At 41.1% G+C, this 16622-nt stretch overlaps 1 protein-coding gene across 14 annotated transcripts in view; it reads left to right on the top strand.

Moving 5' to 3' along the window:
- Nucleotides 1-16622, top strand: part of Sox5 (SRY-box transcription factor 5) — a 1013558-nt gene that overhangs the window by 612891 nt on the left and 384045 nt on the right. For 3 of the 14 annotated variants that reach the window (XM_052719131.1, XM_052719129.1, XM_052719128.1), the window contains exon 1: nucleotides 8367-8556. The exons of 6 other annotated variants lie outside the window; for them this stretch is intronic. In XM_052719131.1, coding sequence (XP_052575091.1) covers nucleotides 8519-8556 — 38 coding nt within the window. In that variant the 5' untranslated portion in view covers nucleotides 8367-8518. Of the gene's footprint in view, nucleotides 1-8364; nucleotides 8557-13604; nucleotides 13817-14447; nucleotides 14538-16622 lie in introns of those variants that run through there. 5 more of the 14 variants (XM_052719120.1, XM_052719119.1, XM_052719130.1 and 2 more) reach the window with 4 other exon arrangements.

Here is a 16622-nt window from a genome sequence, read left to right as displayed (position 1 = left end):
CAGAAAAATTCTAAGAGTCAGAGGGGATGCAGGACTCCAGGGGAACAAGGACCTAAATTAGCAGAGCAAGGCACCTGTGACCTCACAGAGCCTGAAGCAGCAAGCACAGGGTCTGCACAGGTCTGTACCAGGTCCTCTGTGTGGGTATTACAACTTTCACCTTAGTATTTTCGTGGGACTCCTGACTCTGAGAATGAGTGAGTCTCTGGCTCTTGTGCTGGCTCTTGGGACTCTTTTCCTCCTATTGGGTTGCTATGTCCAACTTCACTAAGAATATTTTTGCTTTACCTTGTTATATTTTGTTCTGTTGTATTTGGTTGTTATCTCTTAGAAGCCTGTTCTTTTCTAATGAGAAAGACAGAAAGGGATGGACCTGCAGGGGAGGGGAGGTGGGAGGAACTGGGAGGAGCAGACAGACAAAGGGGAAACCATAATCAGTATATATTGTATAGGAAAAAAAATCCATTTTCAATTAAAGGAAAAAAAAAAGAACCTGCTTTTTAGTCTCTTGTTAGATAAGATAACATACTAAAAAATTACAATTTTACTTTATCAGAGCAATAAAATTTCTGAGTTGAAAGTTTTCAGAATCATAGACTAATCCAGTCATGAAATTAGTCCGCTTTGAAATCATCGACATATTTATGGTCAATTAGGTTTTCATAGTCATTTTAGTTTAATTAAATTAGCTATGCTAATGTTAATAACAAAACTCAATTTTCTTGTGTGTGTTCATGGACACATAGATGTGTAGTTATGCCACACCTTAGTGGGTCAAAGCAACCTGTTACATATTTGAATAGTCTTAAAGTCTTTCAAACAGCATAAATACATGGAGCACAAACTGAGAAGTGTCTTATTTTGGAAATTATAAATAGATATATCAAAGACAGACTGTAGAAGGAGGAGTTTAGCATTGGGAGAAATGCTAGCAATCCTTTCCTTAAGCTATTCAGTGTTTAAGAACTAACTCATCCTTAACAAGATAGGAACAGACGACTCTTCTAGAACAGAGGCCTCCATATTTCACCCATACTCTGCCATGTACTAGAGATAAGCACATTAGACATTAATAGATAGCATCCTCATGTATTACAAGTAATACTTGATATACAATCAAAGGAGAATAAAGAATATTGATGAATGTAGTTAACTTAAAAATAAGCTGAATTGTTCAAATGTTTTCCTGTGAACCAAGGTTAGTTCCCTGTTCTTCTTGGATTAGTTATCATAAAGAAGGAGGACAAACCCAGGTATGGTGGGATATCTGTAATCCTAGCACTGAGAGTGGAAGAGATCTGCATACACTACACACACACACACACACACACACACACACACACACACACACACACACATACAAACCCATATATACCTATACATACACAGACCATGCCCCCACCCCGGGAAACCTTTCTTGAGTCACATTTGCTAAAACAGTGTGTAGATATTTCCTAAGGATGAAAACCCAGAGCCAAACAATGGCAGTGAGGTAGAGTTGCCTTTAAATCTTTTGCTGCCTCCAAGGAAACCTTAAGCCCAGGATGGTCCCTGAATTTCTTAACAGGTTAAAAAATTCTGAAGTAGAGTACTGGTAGCCATGAGCCCCTTTTAAAGGTGTGGTCACAGGTGAGTGGCTTCTCTTCTGGTGGCTTCTGTGAATTCTCCACTCAACACAAATGTTTGGACTTTTGCAACTGGAAGGATCGACATGCATCGCTTCCCCTTCTCATTGTCTGACAGTAGACAGGCCTCTCCTGTGTCACAGGATTGTGTGTGCTGAGTGAAAAAATATAAAAAACATAAATTCACTTGGTTTTACTTTGTTAGTTGAAACTTTTTTTTTCTGGAATAAATGATTTTGTTAGACAGAAATTCTATTATAAGAGTGGACACCAGAAAATCATGGATTTAATGTATGGGAACCTTCAGAAATCATCCTTAAAGAGAGGGTACCATTACAAGAAGGATTGTTGTCACAAGACAAGAATAAGATTTGTTAACAATTTTAATAGTTTTATTAAATAATCATCTTAAAGTTAATTACATCTTTATTTATTAATTTTGTTTACCACATCTGGTATGTGTATGTGTGTGTGTGTGTGTGTGTGTGTGTGTGTGTGTGTGTGTGTATGTGTATGTGTGTGTGTGATGGGTCTGTCACAGCAGTTCTGAGAAGGTCTGAAGACAACTGGTAGAAGTTGGTTCTCTCCTTCCACCAGGTGAGTCCCAAGGATTGAACTTAGGTTGTCAGTTTGATAGTGATGGCTAAGCCATCTTGCCGGTCCAAGTAAGCATCCTTTAAATTAAGACATTTATGAGAATGGGCTGATGTTTTCTGCCTCCATCTTCATCTGAAATGTGGGTATTCTCTTAAGATTATACCATAACCACCACCTGGGACTCACGTGCTGTGCTGTTGGACTGTCATTGAAGATGTAAAGAGACTTAAACTCAGGTTGTCTTTAGAAATTTAGGAGGAGAAATAAGATAATGCCAGTGATCTTCTTTGCTACACCTAGCTGTTTACAGCATTTCTTTTCTTGTTTTATTTTCCTTTTGAGACAGGACATTTTTTTTCAAATTTTAAATTTGTGTGTGTGTGTGTGTGTGTGTGTGTGTGTGTGTGTATTTGTGCTCTTGTGTGTGTGTATGTGTGTGTATGTATGTGCATGTGAGTGCAATTACCCATAGTGGCCAGAAGAGGGCATCAGATCCTTTGGAACTAGAGCTACAAGCAGTTGTGACCTATCTGACACTGGTGCAGGGAACTAAACTCAGGTCCTCTCCAAGCACAGCAAGGACTCTTAACCTGAGTCACCTCTCCAGGCCCCCTTCTCTTTCTTTTGACTGTCCTAAGAGATGATGTGCTCAAATATTTCTTATAGATTAAGATGTCCTCAAAGAAAGAGTTATTGTTTTGATGTAATGCCAAAGAAAATAAATAAGAAGATCAAACAAGGAAGTCAAGACTGGAGCAGTATTATCTCTTGGAGTGAGAGTTAGAAGTGGGTGTGTCTTGAAGAGCAAGCTCTTCACAGACACCATCTGAGGGCCACTTGTTCAGACATACTAGTGACCTTAGAAAGAGCTTGAAGGTCCAAAGACTTTGAACTTACAGGCTATCATTTATGGCACTTCCTAGCATATATGTATTAGACAGGGTCAATTTGAGGTCATTTTGAAAGATAAATGCTAGTTCGTAGGTGGTGTCTGAAGCAGTCCAAAAGTATAACACTTGAGGCCACTGTGAAGTAAGTTTTCGGTTTGTGTGACAAGCTAGTGACAAGGTCCCTGAGACTCTGTGGAATGACTCACATCTGCACACTGGCTGGAAACTCCTTTTAGTTTAATTTTTCTAAAGAGAGATCTCCCAACTTTGGGGTTAGGGAGGATTGAAAAGCTGAAGTGAATAGTGTGCCTATGTGTCAGGGTCAGTTAATTGCTGTACACCAGTAGTCCCTAGATTTAGCATGGCTGTCATACTAAATGATTTCTCTCTCAGAATAACCCATCAAATCATGTTAAATATGAAAACTGCACCCACATGTTAGAAACAGCAATCACATGCCAAAAGCCCATCCCTACCTGTAGCCATTTCAGGTTTAAAGCAGACGGTTAACCATTCTGCCCGAAACAAGGGAACGGACAAGGGACGCTGCCCTGGAAGAAAGAGGAAATGCTGGGAATTCTTGCCTGAGGTGGCCCCTGAGAAGGGGTTGTACTGAGGAGAACTTGTGTGTGGTTTGAGCGTTCTGGGTTCTCTTTGAGAATTTCCCAGCAGTACCCTTGAGCCTGCCTTCCATTTCTTCAGCCTGTGCGACACTTCTCATGTTTGCAACGGAAACAATGTGAGCGTGAAAGCACACTTGCTCACATGCACTCCGTTTCCCATGATGTCACCACACCAGCTTGACAGACCTCAGTAAATGTGTAAACCTCTGTCTGCTTTCTCTTCCTCGGTTCCCTGATCACCTGGGAAGATGAATTTGTGGCTATGTGGATACATTTGTACACAGTACCCAGTGAAGCCACCAATTCCAGCTAACTTCAGTTTTCGCCAGTGGGTTTTCATTTCCACCTCGTGTTTATTATGGTTTGAACTCTTCTTACCCTCTCTAACGGGAGGCTGAGATATTAACCAATCATTTGAAATTTAGTCATTTGATTATTTTTATGGGACAGATGCCCTTGGACCTGAGCATGCAGGGCCTGAATATGACAATTTCCAAAGTTTGCTGCCAGCCTGGACTACATGAAAGTTCTACTCTAGCTTGGGCTACAGAATGAGATGGTGTTTAAAAAATAACAATAAAATTCTTATCATTGCAATTAAATTTATTTCACATTTTTCTTGAATTCTGTTGATGTCATAGTAATTTACCATGCTGATAATAATTTAATGGGTGTTAAATGACTGCCAGTGTGTCTTAATTCATTTATACTGTAAAATGTACTCTGGTTATGAGTAGATATCTATCAACCATGATGTCAGTGTTAATGCACACAGTGCCAGCTACATGACTAGTTGGGTATCTTCACTTGTTTAAACAATTCACTAAATATTGTAAGTTTATTTAATATGCATTATGTGATGGTCATGAAACAATCACTTCAGCATTTAGTACAAAATAACAGTGTTTTTAAGTAACATACTTCACTTTAAACATTAGGTGAACTAGGTGAACATCATTGCCTGCTGGACCCAAAGAACAGATTTTGACTAAATATTTGGGTTGTATTTTTCTTTTTTGTCTGACATGCTGGAATTATGGGAGTTCTAGTTTGTACTGTAGAATTCAAAATAAAAAAAAACTTTGAGGCATATTTGAAAGTACTTGTTATAAGTTGGTGTGACTCATGCTTGAATTTTCAACAAGCAGGATTCTGAGGCAGGAGGATTGTGAATTCAAGACTAGGCTAGGCTTCATAGTAATGCAGTCAGACGTATTTTTAAAAAAGGAATGTTAACACTATTCAAATATTAAGCACAGTATTACCATAGTGACAAGATTTTATAAAATTTAATTTTGGGTAAAAATTTCCTGAAAGCCTTTTAGGTCCCATAGGACGAAAGCACCATCTGGGGGCCTCTGTTCAGCTATGTTTTGGGGGGTTGCTTCTTCTGTATTATAGTGTCACAAGTGACGTGAATAATGGACTCCTCACCAGCTGTATGATTTCACCTTTCCTGTGCCCACATGTGAACACTGGCTGACCTGGTGGAGTGCACAAAGGCCCCTGCCTATACTGGGTAACATCCTTGTGATAACCTACCCAAGCAAAGCTCTTCCTGGTCCTAAAACTGTTAGTTTGAACTCTCATGATTGGGGTGGCCATTTTTAAAGGGACATATTTTTCTACCTGGTTTTTTAATATGTCTCAACTCTTAATAAGACAATTGTGCAAAAAATGTAGTTTTTAAAGTGTGTGTGTGTGTGTGTGTGTGTGTGTGTGTGTGTGTGTGTGTGTGTGTGTGGCCACTCCTGGCTTTCACATGGGGATTTGAACTCGGGTCCTCTTGTTCTCACAGCAAGGCTTTTACCTACTGAGACATCTCTCCAAACCCAAAAACTAGTTTCAGATCTAAAATTGACTTTCAAACCAATTTGCAATTTCTTGTATGTTCTTTGTGTTTATTTGGCGTTTGTATACTTTGGAAGTATGCATATATTACGTGGTGGCTATACCCACCAGATAGAAGGTATGGAAAGTTTCCCCTGGTAGCAGAGCTGGTTTTGAAAACCCTTTCTCTTACCTGTGCTGCTGACCTTCAGGATTAGAGCATCAAAGAACAGCCACCGGTAGACGCTGGAGTGAGGCAGCAGCTGGGACCGTGAGGATCACAGCATCCTGCCTTATGGCCGTTCTCCTCATTTCTACCTTTCTGCTGCCGCTGTGTCTCCTCTTCTGTCCCTGCTCCCATGATTCCCCTTAACATACTCTTTCTCTTGCTTTCATATTCCCTCTTGATCCAAAACAATAGTCACTAATTAGAAAAAAAAAAAAAAACAAACATTTTTAAACACATATAACACTAGAGTTCCTGTGACCATCATTAACAGAAGAAAATACTATTTTATTTACATTATCCATCACAGCGCATTAGAGGATGGGTCTCTTAAGGGATTAAAAAATAGATATTTATGATAAATGCCACGACTTTCTCATTTTTCTATTTAGAAGTGGGCTGGTGCTGTAATAGAAAAGAACTGGAGGCTAATGGCATAAAAAATAATGAGTAATATCCTGCCCCTTCCCCAACTGCTGAAATAAGGATCGAGTCATTTTGACACATCCTAGTTAACAGCTTTTCAGGGTGGTTCTTAGCTCCATGTTTTGTTAGTGTCTTAACTCCATAGTGACACATTCAAATCCTACTCCACTTGTGTGTGTGTGTGTGTGTGTGTGTGTGTGTGTGTGTGTGTGTGTGTGTGTTTCTGGATCTCTCCTGAGTGATGGGTCTCATGATTAAGTTATTTTCAACTTTGTCCCCAAAATATCCTAGCTCTGAATGAAGAATAAATATGCCAACAGGAGTAGAGCAATCCGTGATTTTCACTCAGAATATGTGTATGGCATGTCGTTGTGTATGCCTGAAAAGTAAACTTACTGTCCGCCTGTCGCCAGGATAAAAAAAAGTGGGACCTAATCAAACTGCGGTGGGGTCAACCCTTGTGGTTTTAAAGGCCCTTAATGTTATCCAGCTGCGAAATAAAAGGGTTTGGGAGGGGAAGTTGGAAGGAGTGGAGGGGCTGGGGGGTTGGGGGGGCTGTGGAAAAGCACAGAGAGCTCGGCTTTTATTTCTATTTTTTAAAAGTGAGTTCAGTGCCAGCCTGGACATGGGTGTGCGGACTATTGAGCCATTGTCTCTCCTATTTCCAGAGTAGCCCCCAGTTAATCACTTCGGCTTTGAAGGGAATTTCCTCGTGGAATTCTCCACAGAAAATCTAATCAACTGACCTGCCCTCTCAACAATGGGAGGCTTTTTTCCCTCTCTCTCCCTTATTGGGGCGGGCTCTGTAATGTAGCCTTTTGTGCACAATGAACCCTCCCAGTAGGAGTGGAGAGCATGTGTGTGAGTGACTGTGTGGAGAAAGCACACTATCTTGTGCTAGTGAGTGTGCGCTTACTCCCTAGCCAGATGCTGAGGTGCGTGGGGCAGCCACCATCCCCTTGTGCGTGTGTGGGTACCTCTGTCATTCCATGTCAAAGGTACATTACCTGATTACCTTCCTTGCCTGCCAGATTTTTATCTAGATAATTGGAACTGCTATGGAGTCTGTGCCTTGCCAGCCAGCTTAGGATTTGGAGAGCCAGAGTTTGTCCAGCTTATCTGTGGCTGCCTGGGTAGAGGAAATTAAAGAACCCCGGGGCTGGGGGCACTCCCGCTCTGTCCACCCTGAGCTCCCCAGTGGAGCAGGACAGTACACTGGTCAGGGTCATCTTCTGGTTAGGGTTTGGGGTTGTCCTGTATTCCTGCATGCTGTGTTTGGCATGTGGATACCTGCTCTCCTCCACGCCTGGTTTCTGGAGTTTGGAGCTACAGAAACTTTGCCTGGGTTGCCAGGACATTCAGAGCACTTTGTGGAAAGCGAGAGCTAGCACTGAGCCGGACAGAGTGAGTGACAGCCTGTTTACCGGTTTCCTTGAAGGGGCCTCTGCTATATTTCAATCTGTCAAAGTTGCTTTTCTTCCTTCAGAACAATGCCTGATTGTTGTGTGTGAGTGAGTGTGTGTGTGTGTGTGTGTGCGCGCGCACACACACACACACACACACACACACACGCATGCTTGTGTGTTTCCGTGTGCGCTTGAAGAGAGTCTGGGGGGGGGGCATGAGGAATAACAATTCTTTGTGTAAAAATGCTGTGACTATTAGTGCTTAATTAGTTAATACTCACAGTTTAATTGGGGCCCCGTTATTATAAAGTTATTTTTTAATCAGCCCCAAATGTATTTTTTGCAACGATACTGGTGGTAGTGTGTGTTTGTGTGCGTGTGTGTATGTGTGTGTGTGTGCGCGCGCGTGCGTGTGTGATGTGACTTTTATTATTTAGAGGGGAGAGCATGGGAGACATGTTACAGTTGACTTCTACCATTCAGTGATGTCCAGGAGAGAGAATTAAGAGGAAGGGACAGACACCCGGAGGTTGTCTAATGCCTAGCAGCCCGAGTGTGCGGCTGTGCAAAGGGGGAGCAGCCAGGCTGCTGCTGGAAGTGTACTACCCCTTTAAGAGAATGGTCAAGGAGTCCTAGGAGAGAGAGAGAGAGAGGGAGAGAGAGAGAGAGAGAGAGAGAGAGAGAGAGAGAGAGAGAGAGAGAGAGAGAGAGAGAGAGAGAGAGAGAAGGGGAAGGGGGAGAGGGAGAAAGGGAGAGGGGAGAGAGAGTGAGAAGAGAGAGACAGAGAGAGAGAGAGAGAATCCATTGGTTTAGAAGGTTTGGTCTGACTTGACAGGTTCAGTTGGAGCCGATCATAGGTGGCCGCTGTGACAAAGGGAAATTGTGCTTTTCCAGCATGCTTACTGACCCTGATTTACCTCAGGAGTTTGAAAGGTGAGTACTGTTTGGTTTTTTCCCCCCTAATATACTGAAGTGCAAACTCTTCCATTTCACAGTAGTCTGTGAATCCCCGGGAAGATGCCTCCCCCAGACTGCGTGTGTTAGAGCCGCTCTGAGCTAGGGTCTCTGCAGCCTTGGGAGCTGATTTCTGTTGTGGTTGCCCGGACCAAATTGAACTGATTTGCAAAGTCTCCTCCGAGCTTACTGCTAATGTTTTTAGGTTGCGTCGGATCACAGGCAGGAAATTAAATGAACATTAAGCATCTCTCTCTCCTCCCCCCTTCGCTGCTGCTCTCTTCCTCGGGCAGTCCCCTACTTTCCGCCTTCATTGATGCCCCCACACACCTTTTGTAGACTGCTAGCATACTCAGGATCTCTGTCTCCTGTAATTTCTGAAGTGACAGAAGGCTTCGGTGGTGGTTAAAGTGGAGGCTGTTAAATTCCTGTTTGATCCCTCTGTTAAACTTTGGAAACTGCTTGGAAAAGCAGGACCTTTTGTTGATATGGGAGAGCGGGGTTGTTGTTTTTTTTTCCCCCAAAGAAAATTTCACATCACAGTTAAATATTAGTAGATGGTTATCGAGATGTCTGAGGAGGGGAGGAAGGGGACAGACAAGACACCCCCTTTTAAGTTTTGTGGCCACTTTTGTGCTGGCTGTCGTAACTGGATTTTGATAAACTACACTTTCCGCTGTGCTGTGATGGGAGCTAAGTGTATTCGTAATTAGTTGTTCCTATTTAGAGAGGTATGTGCAGTTTCTTTCCATTTGATGTTGCTGTGAGTACCATGGGGGCTTTTTAAAGAATTTTAGCCCTCCTCGTGTCCCTGTAATTACACATTACAATTTTTAACTTTGAGTTCGTATCCTAGTATAAGTTCATTTTTTGAACTATAAATAGATTTTTGTTTGCCATTAAAAAGAACTCAAACTTCGTATTCTGTATGGTGAATTAAAAAAAAAAAAAGCTAAAAAAAGCCAGGATGCAAGATCCCCAGGCTTTTTTCATTTTCATGCAAGCTATACCTTCTGTGTAAACATTTGTTGATCTGACTATGCAATGCACGCTAGGTGCTAGACCAGCTGGTTAAAAATATGCTACGTCAAGCTGTTCATCACTCAAACGCCTGAATCTGATAGGAAAAGACGGAAAAAGAAAGGACAAAGATTAAAACCTTCTAGAACTGAAGCCATGGGAGAGAAGAAGTATGGAAAAGAAGAAAACCCTTGGATGTGGTCACAGATCAGAGCAGCCACTGTATGACCAGGGAAGAAAGTGAAATATCTGATGCATACTTTAATCCTTCCCTTCTCTGTCTCTCTCTCCTCTTAATTAAGAAGGTGGATCGATGGGAACAGTTTTGAATTATTTTTTTCAAAGTTTCACATATTAAGTCTTCTAACCAGTTAGCTTTTCTTTGCAAAAATAGTCTTGGTTCTATGTGGATATTGAAGTTATTCACACTGGAACATACTATTGACTAATGTAGTGATTTGTTAATTGTACAGAGTAAGTTTTCTGACATGTACAGATGAACACCCCAATGATAATTTTCTTTAATTCTAATTATACATTTTTTTTTTTTGCAAATAAAACTCTGACTGATTTGTAACCTGTTAACAGATTGTTTTTATAAAGAGGTGGTTACATATTAACAGCCTGTAGCCTATTTCTCTTATAGCAAGCTGCCTGCTGGGAACTTTATTTGTATTTTTTCAATTATCTCTTTTTAAGCCAAACTTTTCCCTTTAACACCCTAATGCTCAAATCTCCTAGCACTGTTTTGTTTTCCTTTTTAGTGAGATTTTTATGTTCTTTTTTGCACTATCCAGGGGCATACATTTTTAGCTGGATAATTAATTAAGCCAGTTATAATCAAATAGTTTGTTCATATATGCATCCTATGTGTAAACAGTAGTAGTTAAAGTAATTTTGAAAAATGTCACACAGTATAACATTTTAAATAATTTACCCTGAGGTTGAAATTGACAATACTTACTGAAATCCCAGCAAAATAATGACAGTTTATTTACACTGCATTTTCCCATTGTCACTCACACAGAGTATCATGTAGATAGATACAGTATTGAATATTGAAATTCTCTGAAGAGCGATCATGTAATAGTAGTAACATATATAATCAGAATGAGGTTTGTTTGTTCTTTTTTTTTTTTTTTGCCTTTTCAGTTATTTGCAACTTTTGTGGAATAAGTAGGTCATTTCTATTGACTCAAATTTTATTCTATTTGCTCACCTGCCATCAAAGAGTTTTTCACTCAAGCTCATTTAGTCTTTGAAAGAATTCCTAATGTCTTCATGAATGGGAAATTGGGTGTAGTGGGCAGCAATTGCTCAGAGCTCCTGTGACACTGAAGTGTTAAGTGATTTATATCTCTCATGTCACTGTAGAGTACTGGCCATCTTCTATGGGTTTTTTTTTTCCCAACATGCAGACTATTTGAAACTTCAAGAAATATTCAAAACTTTAAGACCAGCCTGAGGATTTAGATTTCCGTTGATGAGTGTCAGTGTTTCCAGGGACAGACTCAACAGTCTCAGGTTGATAAGCGGTTGTTAAATAGCTGAGAAGTAGGTGGTGGTTTCATTGTCTGTGAGGATATTCAAGAGGTAAATGGAAATGGATTTCAGAAGTAGCAAGCTTGAACTGCTTCCCTGCAGGTCCTGCAGGGCTGACTGTGTCAACTAAAGGATGATTCTCAGGTGGGGGATGAAGAGGCAATGCGTGTCCTGCAGTATTGTTTGTAAGAAAAACCTTTAGGTCTAGCAATTTCCATGCACCACAAACGGCAGTGTGGTCTAAGTATTGTAAATAGCAACATCACCAGTTCTCCTGAGAGGTCTTAGAGAAGTCATTGTCCTTCCATTTAACTGAGAGTTAAAGAATTGTGACTTTGGGGTTTGCATTCAAGAATGTCATCTGTCTCTTGATACTTAAACACGTTCACTTTAGATTGTGGTGTTACTCTCCTGCTGCTCAAGGAGAAATAACTGTATCTGATACTTTATCATTGACACGGTTGTCAGTTTCTTTATATCTGTGTTCCTCTTACTCCTAATATGATTGTTTCCTGACTAGGCTACCTATCATACTTTTCAGTTGCTGAATTGTGAAATTTTATTTAAGGAAATAAGAGACTGGAAAATGTAGATATTTTAAAAAGACTGGTAATGTGCAGGAAGGAGAAGAAAAGTTGGGATGAAGGATGAAGCATGTTCAGCTCGGAGCCCCTCCTGTAGTTATGTACTTCTCTCAAAACGGGTCCTGACAGCAGCCTGTCTCCAAATGCTGAAGGGGCACTGCAGGGTCAAGGCCTCATGCAAAAGAAAAAAAAATCAACTCAGCTTTGACTTATCCCATTCCCATCAGATTTATTTAGGGTCAGCCCAATGAAAGAGATTGTTTTTATCTTATTAGAAAACTCTCAACTTTATTCTGGAGCAGGGAATACCCTTCCAGGTCTGTGAAAATCATTTGCAAATTGCTATGGAAGAGGATACCCCTCACAATATTGATATTTTAGTTACTGATCCTCCCAATAAAATATTTTTTACCTGGGCATTTATTCAATGTAGTTGGAGACTTAAAAAACATCCATTATGCTCCTAAGTGATCAGTCCGTTCAGGTTAGCAGGTAATTTCTAGATGGGGATGTAGAAAGTACCTGTCTAGTTTCTGTCACCTCATGGCAACCGTGAGCTTGCAAGTCACACTGTCAGTGTGTTCTGATGCCTGCTTTGGCCACCTCAGTTAATCTTCACTTACTACTACTTCTTGGTGGAAAACGTATCCATGAACCATTACAGATTTCAATTGCCATCTCAATAATTTGTGAGCTAACTGAGCTGACACCTTGGTTTGGAATGCAGCTTGCATGAAGTAGTGCATAAGCCACACTTCTGTCCCACACCCCATTCTGTCTGAGGACTTGGCAGGCATCTGACTGATCATGGAGAACAATGCAGGGTTAAATGCCAGGTGGCATTGCGGCCAGAGCAGGGTAGAGCAGGTTGGAGAAATGAAAAAGCGTGTTGCTATTGATTACATGCGGATGCATTTTTCCGTGCCTCAGATATCAGAAGCGCATGAAGTGAGTGCCTGTTCTTGGAAAGCTTTTAACTGAGATTTACATGAGCATCGTAGATGAGAGGCAGATGAGAAAACCTGTCTGCTTTGGAACATTGTACCTTTCTTAGTGTTGGAAGCTGGGTCACATGGATTGTGTTCATGGCACCTTCTCAGAGCAACATCCCCAAGTGATGCCTCATTTTTATTGTCTGGTCATCCCGTGTCCATTCTTCAGCCACCTAAGGCATATTTTGTATCATGCAGGTATGTTTTATGTGGCGTAAATACAACCCTTTTATAGATTAATTTAAAAGGCATAGCTGGTGGGTGCCGTTTACCTTGCAAATTTGTTATTCACCTGTCGTTTTAGTGAGATTAACCAATACCATGGGACATAAAGGGACGTAAGCCAAGCTCTCCATCCTTCTCTTGTACTAACTCAGTGCGCTCAGTTTCTGAGTCAGGTGATGGCAGTAATCTTAAAAGATGTTCGTGATTCACCAACATGTTAAGTCGTATTCTTCTTAATCAAAACATGTTGCTGAATAAGAAATTAATGGAGATATTTCCGTCTTCCTTAACTCTGTCCTCCCCGGCTTTGTACCTAGTGGTGGCACCCTCACTGATAGAGCACGTATAATTCAAATGCTGTGCAGACGAAGTAGATCAAGGGGTGTTGCTAGAGCAAGGAGAGAGAAGGACAGAAACAAGGAAAACTCACTAAAGACTGGCACTGTCTTCCTTAAATGAAGAGTGTTTATTTAGGTTTACAGCTGGAGAATGCCTTCTATTCCTCCCTGTGAATCCAGGACCCCTTTCCCCTTCTGACTGTGCTCTGCCCTGCAGTCTGGAAGTCGCTTTGCCTTTTTCCCTCTGCTGTCAGCTCCCCTTCCCTTCACTTGCTAGTTGAGAGTTCCCCATCTCCTCAGGAGATCCTGTGGCGTATGGTTCTGCTTGTCCAATAGGGGGGTGTGCGTTTCTCCACATCAGCATCCCTTTCTCGTGGAGGCCGAGAGTGAAACCTCAGCACTGCTGCCAGCCTTTGCCAGCCCGAGGAGTCACAGCCTCCAAGTTGCTCCCAGCTCTTGCGCCTTCTCTGTGGTGTTGTATTCTGCACGTTGGGCTGCCGGGAAGGACCAGACCAAGGCAAGATTTAGAAGAATTCTGGTGAGAACTATTCAGAGGGATATGGCATTTTAAAAGAATTGTAGTAAACAAACAGAATTGCGGCATCAACAAAGATAATTAGCATAAACAATGTCGTTTTAGGACAGGTGGTTTTAAAAAACAAACAAAACAAAAAACCCAAATATGAACCCAATTTGAATCCAGCCAATTTGGAACCATTGAACCTTAATCTGCACCCCCTGAGCACTGCCCAGGTTTGTGGATGAACCTGTTAAAATGTATCTTGTCTGTTTCTTTTGTATCATTTTCTGGTCATTGTGCCCCTTTGTCACTCAGCTTGAAAGTAATTAATCTATTAAAAGGTAGTTTAAGGACCTTTATAGTCATATAACGTGACAGACAGAAAACGAAAAACAAAAGCTTCTGGGTGTTTAGAGACATTTCAGATCAGAAGTGAAATGAGTTCAGGTCATGTCCCGAGTCTCCAAACTCTCGCCTGCTTTCTTTGATCTGCGGATCATTTGGATAATTCAGCTCTCCTGTGTTACTGATACATCTGTCCTTGTCTTGTTAGTCTCAGTCGCCACTCTTTCCTCTGAGTCTGGATCATCAGTGGGTGCGTGCGTTCTCGGGGCTGCTACTCTTGCTGCTTTCCTGTGAAACTTGGAGAAGGGGGCATGGTAGTGACTCCAGAGACGGGAGTCCTGTGCGGTTTCTAGTCACTGCGAGCTCCATTGTCTCACCCTACTATGCTGTCACTGTGAGTTTACATCTGCAGTCGCTCAGGCTTATTACTAAACGACGTTTTCCGTAATGCCTTGCGTGGAAATGTTTTGACTTAAATGAAATGTGGAGTGTGGGTGAACGGAAAGCTGTTTATTTTTCCTGCATTAAGGATGAAAAGTTCTTTATTGGAGTTAAGAGATTTTTTTCCCCTCTTTCATATTCTTTTGGAGAATGAAGTCTTGGGGTTCCAAATGTGCTTCTCTTGTACTCTGGTGGCCCTTCTTGCTGAAGCTGAAATAGGAGCATTTGTGAATGAGTTTTAGTTTTTAAAGTTATAAAAATGTGTGTAAAGTAGTAAATTGTGTCTCATTCATGTGCTGTGGAGATTTCTCATACTTTACGGACAAAAATAATTTGGCTACTAACGAATTAGGGCTACCTGCCAGTCTTCTCACACTCTGTAGGTAAGAGGGGTGCTGTGCAGAAAGGCTGGGGGCAGCCACCGGGGAAAGTTTCATGTGTGGTCGCGTTTCTATTTCTGCCTCTCACATCTCTGAAAGAATGTGTGTTTTAGAAAAGACAATGTTCAAACTCAGAAGACACACTCTTTCTTCCGTGGGCATGTGTACAGCCACAGGGATCTCTTCTGTGGAAGAACCTGGGTGCCATTGGCCTCCCATGCTCCTCTCAGTCTTCCTTATCACATTGGAAACTCTGAGTCAAATGCATTGAGAACAGAGGCATGGGAAGCTGTGAACTTGAGGGCAAAGAGAATTCTCTAGAAGCCCCTTGTGCTGGAAGGTGTGATATTGTCAGGTTGGGAGAGATAGGTCAGCTAGAACCGTGAGCTGCTTTGAGGTCCTGAGGGCTGTGCCTTCTCACCTGGCATTTCAGGAACATTGTTGAAAAAGGCTTAAGAGTTAACCCACTTTACCTGTTTTTTTTTTTTTTTTTTTTTTTTTTTTTTTTTTTTTTTTTTTTTTTTTTTTTCCTTTTCTGAATCCAGAGGAAAGGAGGCAGACAAGCAAATTGTGATTTTTTGGGTGGTACATTTTTAATTATTTTAAATGGTAGTCAGTATGGACTTCGCCCTGACTAATTAGGAGGGAATGACCAAAGGGCTGGTGAGCTGCCTGAGAGCTACTTCTGCTACTTTTGCCTATGATCTGCTGAAATCTCATTTTAATAAATTAGACACATATATGTATACTAGATATAATGAAAGGACATCCTAATGGAAGCACAGATGTTGAAAATGACATATGTTTTTATATAAAAGATCATGGAGTGAAGAAGTTCTACTTCGTGGCACTGATTTTTCACCCCTAGCTAATACAGATCTCTTGACAAAGTTCTAAATCATGTTTGCTCTAATTGTGGGGCTGAGACAATTGTTTGTCTGCCGCAATTCCTCCTTTTGGGTATTTACTCTGGGCTAGAGTTGTTGGGCAACAGGCTACAAAGTCCAAAGACTTCTTTTTCTTTCTCACTCCTGTCCTGGTGCCCCTTTGTGCTTTTTCTTGTTTTCTTTTCCCATTTAGAATATTTGCTATTGAATTTCATAATACGCTTGAAAAGGGATTGCAGGAAGATGTCACATAAAATTAAGGTTAACAGTTCATTTCTCCTTTCGTATCAGCACAAGGCTGGAGATTCTTTAAGCCACTCTGTGCTGTTCCCGTTATTTAGGAGAGGGAGGAATGGACCTGTGTTCAAGCTCCTATAGCTCTGATTGACTCATTAATTCACCTTTGACCTGTGTGAATCATAACTGAACACACAGGATCAGATTGTCATCCCAACATCATCATAATGGGAAGAAAACTTTAACAGGCAAAGTACCAGTCAACAGAACACCTGGGAGTGGATAGACAAAAGGAAATTCACAGTTCCCTCTCTTCCAAATCAGAGCTAAATTTGGGAATTGTTTCTAGATCCTGGAGGATTATGGGATATACATCTTGTTAAGGTATTGTTTTATAAACCTTAGAATTACTGGAAAAATAAAATGGATCAGATTTGACCACTAAACAATTTAAGAACATTTAATGTTTTAAAAGCATTCTTCTAGGTCAATAGAAACAGATCCAAAAACACAGAGGGCAGTTTAGAGAATTAA

The sequence above is a fragment of the Peromyscus californicus genome, unplaced genomic scaffold (genome assembly GCF_007827085.1).
Source record: "Peromyscus californicus insignis strain IS unplaced genomic scaffold, ASM782708v3 Scaffold_6__1_contigs__length_162567912, whole genome shotgun sequence".
Classification (NCBI taxonomy): Eukaryota; Metazoa; Chordata; class Mammalia; order Rodentia; family Cricetidae; genus Peromyscus; species Peromyscus californicus.
The sequence above is the reverse complement of the archived record's forward strand: the minus strand, read 5'-3'. Positions and strand labels throughout refer to the sequence as shown.